Source organism: Primulina tabacum, chromosome 13, assembly GCF_025594145.1.
Source record: "Primulina tabacum isolate GXHZ01 chromosome 13, ASM2559414v2, whole genome shotgun sequence".
Lineage (NCBI taxonomy): Eukaryota > Viridiplantae > Streptophyta > Magnoliopsida > Lamiales > Gesneriaceae > Primulina > Primulina tabacum.
In genome coordinates this window covers 34,221,323-34,228,936 of record NC_134562.1, presented here as the reverse complement: position 1 = coordinate 34,228,936, position 7,614 = coordinate 34,221,323, and the positions used below count along the sequence as shown (strand labels likewise).

The 7,614-nt window shown below is 35.4% G+C and overlaps 1 protein-coding gene across 1 annotated transcript; it reads right to left on the bottom strand.

Annotated features, from left to right (window-relative positions):
• Positions 1-1,951: 1,951 nt before the first annotated feature.
• On the bottom strand, positions 1,952-4,915 carry LOC142523451 (uncharacterized). Its single transcript, XM_075627259.1, has 2 exons — positions 4,204-4,915; positions 1,952-2,416 (listed from the first exon to the last, which is right to left on the bottom strand). Exons 1-2 carry the CDS (start codon positions 4,501-4,503, stop codon positions 2,258-2,260), a joined length of 459 nt encoding a protein of 152 aa, XP_075483374.1. The 5' UTR covers positions 4,504-4,915; the 3' UTR covers positions 1,952-2,257.
• Positions 4,916-7,614: the final 2,699 nt, after the last annotated feature.

The window sequence follows — 7,614 nt, the reverse complement described above, 5'->3', positions numbered from 1 at the left end:
GTAAATCCCCGTACCGGAGGTCGGAACCGTCACCCGGTCGTTTCAGGACCGGAGCTGGAACCGGGTCTGCGAAGAAGAAGGAAAGCAATGACGAAATCCCCGTGAGAAGATCAAGATCTCCGATGATGCGTGCAGATTCTGGGCCAGTCAAACCTATCGCGGGTCGAATCCAAACATCAAGGAAAACGGGTAAATCACCGAGCCGTGGGTCGGGCGAGAAGATCCGAAAGCTCGAAGAAGAAGCGGTGGACAATAGGGACCAGCAGAGGCCGATGACTAGCAATGAGCTACTGGAAAATCCACTTGTGTCCTTCGAATGTTTCATCTTTCTGTAAGAACTAACTTGGGTTCTTGGATGTAATTGTCAAGGGCTATTTTGGTAATATCGGAGTAGCCTGGGAAAGGTGTAAAAGTCAAAAGGTCAGTGGAGGGAAATATATTGATTGTTTAATGTGTGGTATTTTATTAGTTAAATTAAATTAAAAGAATATGTGACACTGACCTCTTGACCCAGTTCGAGATCTTGATTTGTATTTAAAATATAAAATAGGAAAAATTGTTTAGGCACGTGGCAGTAATAAATGAAATAATTTAATAATGCTGTTTCGGGGTCTGCTGAGGTAAGTCGATTCACGAGATTAACTTAGGTGGTGTAATACGCTTCCTGTATGTTATGTCACTGTCTACGGATCTCACCCTCTCAACTTTGCCCCGATTTCTATTCATAACAGGGAATATCAAGATATCTTACAGACATATATACAAATGGCCATGTCATCATGATTGAAATGGTAGATATTCTGATATTTATATATTAGTATTAAATTTTTAAAGTTTTATATCGATTTTCATTCGAAAATATAAATATGTCATTACTATCAATATTTATTATACATATTTGAATACTCAACAATAATATATCAATATCATATTTGAAATAGTTGATATTCAAATATGATATATGATATTCAAATATGATCTATTGGTATCATAATTTTACTGTTTTATTTCGATTTTCATCCGAGAATAGACACGTGGGTTCAGAGAGTGGAAACAAATTTTGTTGTGGATGAGGAAGTGCACACACGTGATTTTTCTGATAATGACAAAATTATGTTTGGGTCTGAGATTTAAAGCAAATTTACTCATATATAATATATAATATTATGCTCTCATAACTAATACTAATAGATAAATGATAATAAAAGCATATACTTATCAGCTGAATTTAACAAAATAAATAAAAGCGTATAATAAGAATGAGTTATTTTTCGAAACTAAATTTGATCAAAATTATTCTCTCAAATTTTTCGGGTAAACATTGAACGAACTTAACTTGTGAGCAACGGCCCAAGCTAGTGAAAATGAGCTCGAGCTAAGCTCTAAGAAATTCTCTACTCCCATTTGTTGGGCTCAATATTTAGGTCCAATAACAGTTCAACAAATTTTAGATTAGTTGCCTCACAGATTCAAAACCAAGAAAAAAAAAGGAAATTCTTACACAAAGTTCGCATGGAATATATTTTCATACGTTCGAGGCATTGGATTCTTCAACTGTGGAACAAATCAATCTCGAGTTCAAGGCCAAGCGTGATGACATTTCCCAAGATCTCACCAGTTTTATTTATACATGTTTCGGCGGTGGTCCTAACCTTCTTTCTTTATACACAGAAGTTCTAGAAATCTTTCACCAGTGTCCACCAGTATGGTGGCCTCCACTGACAAAATAAAAAATTGTGGATCAAACATAAGAAAAAACACACAGCATTGTTCAATTGATTATCTGTTCAGCTCCACGTATTTTTATTTTGAATTTAGATAAAAATAAATAAATAAATAAACTGTGGAAGTATTTTTTTCGAAAATTTTATAGAGATGGAACTCATATATGACTACCTAGAACCGATGATCGAAGTCTTGATGCCACCACAAAGATTTATTTCCGACTTCATTCAAATGTTAATCCCATAAATAGTTCATAACAGAATCGTGTCTTACAAGTTCCTCCCCCGGCGTTCCGTGTAACTTTATGACAAAGGCGATGGATTGAATAAAATACGATAATGCATCTCATTAATAACGCTCGTCTCGCCATATAATATAGCAGAGACCAGAGCAAATATATACACACACACACACACACACCATGCTCAAAGACTAAGAACCAAAAGATGTCTCGTTTTTTCATCCCCTCGATTAAACTTCCAAGCCCATCACAAGAGTGATGCATGGTTCCGTATTACATGCTCTGATGACTTTAGGCTGAATTGGGATGATAGGGTAAGTTGATTAGTTGTTTATGCGATGGCCATGGGATCCGTTCGGGGGGACAAGGGATGGGGGCCGGATAAGCTATGTATTTGGGAACAGTGTCACCGGGCATTAGTACCGAAACTTCTTTGGCATTGAGGGACATCTGGGAAAAATGAATTCAAACGAGTCAGTGTCCAATAAAATGCAGAACAAAACCATCTCGTTCTCACGTTTAAGCTTGAAACTATTAAGGTTACTTTCTTTTTCTTGAGCACAATATTAAGCATTTTTCTTCATGTAAGTTTATAGATTTACTCTTCCTAAAATGATTTTTGACTCCTCGATGGGACTAAACACCACATCCTCTACAATCAAAATATTCACGTTCTCGCTACTTATTTAGACACTGCTTTGACTCCTGAAATGATATTATATACAAATCTGTAATACGAGGATAATAAATAGACATATATAGATAATATAACTATTTTCAACTCCACTTGTTTCAGAACCTAAGTAAGCGATGGACTACACGAAGACATGAGTTACCATCCCTTGGCACCCTTAAAATGTGAAAATCGTTCTTGATCTGGACAGCAATTCTTTATAAACGTCGTACAAGCACAGATGACCAAGATTGTCTCAAAATAAAAATTATTGGACTAATATTATATTATCCAAAACAATATTAAACAATTCAATACAGACATAATTCACAGCATACAAGGAACCTAGCTTGTTGAGTGCATTATTAAAGCTGGGAAAGCAGACAATAAACTAACAGGAAAACAAACTTTAGTTTTCAAAGGTTGACATGCTGTCCCGAACAAGTTGTTTGGTCCTCTCTGGCTCTCTCAAGATTATACGTTTCAATGTATTTAAATAAAGTATTTTTTTTAAATTTTGCTAAGACAAACACCATGTTGGAACATCTGAACAGGAACTCAAACCGAAACGAAGTCGAAAATAGCTCATTTTTCGAGATTCTAGCCGATTCAGTAAAATCGAGCTCGAGAGCTCTAATAATATTAAAATCCGAGTATATACATGGACAAAGAATATAGATATATATTTTTTGGGGCCAAAAGGTGAATGTATGTCACAACAAGGGGGGTGGGGATCATGAGCTATAGAATGAGGAAATGTATACTTTTAAGGCCTAAAGCTTCGTCTCTCATTAATGGGAGTAGGGACCAAGAAACCAGCTAACAAATTCTTGAACTAGTAATTATACGTAGTAGCGTGCCAAAATCCCAGGAACGTGCAGAATTCAAGACTTTATGGTGTAAAAAACAACACAGTATCTAATCCACAATTCAATTTTTATAAATTAACTGTAAATAGATTATGATTCACAATTCCCAAAACGAAACATTATCCCCCAATTAAAACTATTTATATTTCAGACTGTATGCCTCAGAACCAGGAACAGTATCTTACAATTTTGTTTTCATATATAGATTTATAAATGGTTCTGTTATCTATATATACAGAAATATTATGTTGTCCCCTAGTATAAAATTTTTAACTTCACCATTCACGGAACTCTTCTTACTCCTGGTCAGAAACAGAGGCTTTGACGTTGAGTGTGCATCTTACAGAAAAAATAACATAAGGAAAGCTCAACATAAAGACACGGTATTTCCAATTTCTACCGAAATCAAGAAACTGGCGCAGATGATAAAACATTGCGGGCAAGTAGATGAATTCATATAAAATTGGGAAAAACGAAAAGAAATGGGAAGAAAAATAGTTGGGCCTTTTGTCGGAAAAGTATTCATCAAAAAACCAAAATTTTAATCCAAAGTGCCAAACAGTGAAGTGAGCGAACCAACCAATAAAGGGCAAAAACAAGAGCAACAAAAGAGAAGAAAAAAGGAGATGAAAAGTCAAGAAACCATGTGTATAATACCCACGTAAAATATTATAATAAATCCAAGAGATTCTTACTTTAGGAGATGGGTAACCAAGCTTCCCATTGAAGCCACCAGCACGATTCTGAGCCTCGACATCGGACTGTAACTGGCGTCCACCGGCCGCCGTGACCGCCGGCGACGTAGTTCTGAGAAACTTCTCAAAGATAGCCATAACAAGAAACATGGAAATGAGAATGGCAGTGGCCACAAACCCAAACGAAACAGCGTTGACAGAGTTGTCAAAATGAGTCCAATCGTCATCTCTCTGCAAGTACGGTGGCGCACCACTCGGCGCCGGGGTCCAGCCTCCCCACCCATCTTCTTTCCCACCCATTGCAAAAACCCACTTTAAGATTCAAACTTTCAGCAATATTTAAGCTCCACACGCACATAAAAATTAAAGGTGGGTTCTGAAGTTTCTATAGGCAGTTGCAACAGCTTGGGAAGACAGGGAAAGGCTTTTTCCAAGGAATTTATTCAATGCAAATCAATAACAGTTATATGAAAACTGGATGAGTGCAATAATTCTACCGACATGAGATCCTTTAATGGGTAGATATGAGACCTTTTTTGGGAATTGGATTGAAGAAAACAAGTGTGAAGAAAGTGTTTGCTACAAGAACTTCGGTTGTTTTTGACAGTTGAAAGGAACTTCTATGCTGTGCTCTGTTTCCCGTGGTTTTGTATGTGTTTGAGTGTGTGCCTGAGCGATTGTGTGGATGATTTTGGTTCACATGCAATTTATTTCTTTTAAGCACCTCCACTTTCCTTTGTTTTTTTTTTTCTCTCCTCTCGAGTTAAGGACTCTTGATTTTGACTTTTTGTTAGACTTGGCCATGTTCCCGGGAGAGGGAAGATAAGGCATTTGTTTAAATTTTATCACATATCTAATTTTTAAATTCGATGCGATCGAAAAAATTTCACACCCACGAACTTATGATCTCAAACCAATTTATTTAATAAAATGAATAGAACCATTTATATTTATGTATAAAAAAGAAAAATGTGATTTGAGAGAAAATTATCGATATTGCATATAAAAAAGTATATGAATGAGGTAAAGTCTTGAGGGTCATGACTAGAAATTTTACTTATTGAAATACCAACAATCGAATTACACGCATTGTGTGTGTTATAAAATTTTATATAGTAATAATAATATTTTGTATATGGAACTGCAACCGGAGCTTTCGCGTTATGTGTATGATAAAATTCTAAATATTATAATTTTATACAGTGATATAATTTTATATAGTAAATCAAACCAAATTGAAGAAGGGGCAAGAGTTTAGGAGGAGGAGAAACTGAATAAATAGAGTATATTTTGCAACTTGAATTTGAATTTATGGGTGTAGCCGAAGAGATGGGAGTCGGGAGATGAGAACACGGATATGAGATTTTAGTGGATATAGTAGATGAAATTTTGTCGGTTTTGTCCAATAATCATATGAAGCAAATAGTATTATTCAAGGATAAATATATATAATGATATTTGTGTAATGTAATGAAATCGGACCAACGAAGTTTGTATATAGTGCACTATTTTTATGAGATAACATAGATGTTTATGTTACGAGTAGATGTCTTGTGAGATGATCTCACGAATCTTTATCTGTGAGACGAGTCAACTCTAACGATATTCACAATAAAAAGTAATAATTTTTTTATGGATGACCCAAATAAGTTGGTGTCCCTAGGTGGTTACTATCATATCTTCACCTTTAATAAAATATAATATATATAATATATATTTACTCACTATGCACTAAGGCTACGTTTGGTTGGAATGATAGGATAAACTAATGATTATTATGTAAATGATGAAGAAAATGATTGTGGTAGTATTGTAATATATGGTGTAAAATAATATTATATTTGGTAAGATTTTTAAGTGTAGGATAATTTTGAATTTTTTGATGAAAAGACAAAATTGCCCTTCCCTTTCGCGGCGGCGGCGACGGCGACAGTGGCGGCGGGGGCCGGCGGCCGGAAATGGTCGGCCGGAAACGGCCAGCCGGAAAAATCGGCCGGCGCCGGCGATCGGCCGTGGTAGGCCGGCGGCGCGCGGCGGCGGTCGGTGGCGGGAAGTGGTGGTGAGTTTGAATATAATAGAGGGGTAAAATTGAAAAAATATGAGGTATTAAGAGTTGGATAAATAATCCTAGGGGGTGAGGAGGTATTATTTTAACCTACCTAATATAACCTAATCATTCATAAGAGAGATTGACTTGGTTAAATAATCACGCGTACCAAACAGCTGACTAGGCAGGATAAAAAAAATAATACCGTCTAATCCTGACAACCAAACTCTCCCTGAGTGAATATAGTTCAAGAATATGGAGCAAAATCCGCTTGGCGGGGGTGTACCTGAATTACACCGCGGAAAATAGGAGAGCGAGCGTGTAGCATATATGTGCGCTACAGGCGTACGCTAGTACACCGTACTATACATAATAACTATTTTAAGACAAGGGCTAGCCTAGGCCCATTATATCGTAAACACGTGGGACCTGCCAGCTCCCTTTTTGCTTTTTATCTTTACTTTGGTTGCACGGGCCCAGCCCATTTACTCTCTTAACAAATAACAACTCTATTGTTCTTTTTTTCTTTTTCTTTTTTTCTGTTTTCATTTTCATTTTATGAATTTAAACATAAATAATATATACATGTATAATTTCTTAAAGGATTCCGACTAATAAGACTAAACGTTTGTCGATTAAAAAAAAAATTCTGTAACTGATAATAATAGTGCAACTCAAGTATTTTAGCATGCGTAACCATTTAAACACCAAATTTTAATTGGTCTACCTTATAAGGATTATTATTGCTTACCAACAATATTTCTCCAAATATTTTCACTCTTTGTAATAAATGAGAATCGAACTCGTGACATTGTTTTTGTTACTAATTATATGACCGACCGTTTTTTATTTACCAAGAGTTATAATTGGTGATAACTGTGTAACTCACATATTTTAAATCATATCATAGCTCAAACACCATAATTCGTGGAAGGGAAATTATTAAGGTTTTTAAAATGAAAAATCTAACAAAATTTTAGCATCTGTCACTGTTAAATCTACCTTCTTGTATTGGGTTCAATTGTTTTTCTAAAAAAAAAAATAAATTCTAAGCGTTTAGCCATCTTGGATTTTTCATTACAACCAGGAAGCCAAGATGATGGGGACACGAGCACAACATATTTATTATGCGTATGAATCTGACTAAAGTAAAAGTACAAATTGTTCTCTCATTTCAACAAAAGCAAATTATGCTGTTTATTACACTTGGAGAAGATGAGTCCTAGCCAATTTAAACGAACAAATTTCTTTTAAAGGTGCTACTTTGGATTGGGCTAATTGAAGGAGTTTACTTTGGATTGGGTTGATTGATAAAAAAAAAATAATAATAATAATAAAAAAAAAACTTACTGAAAATTTGGATG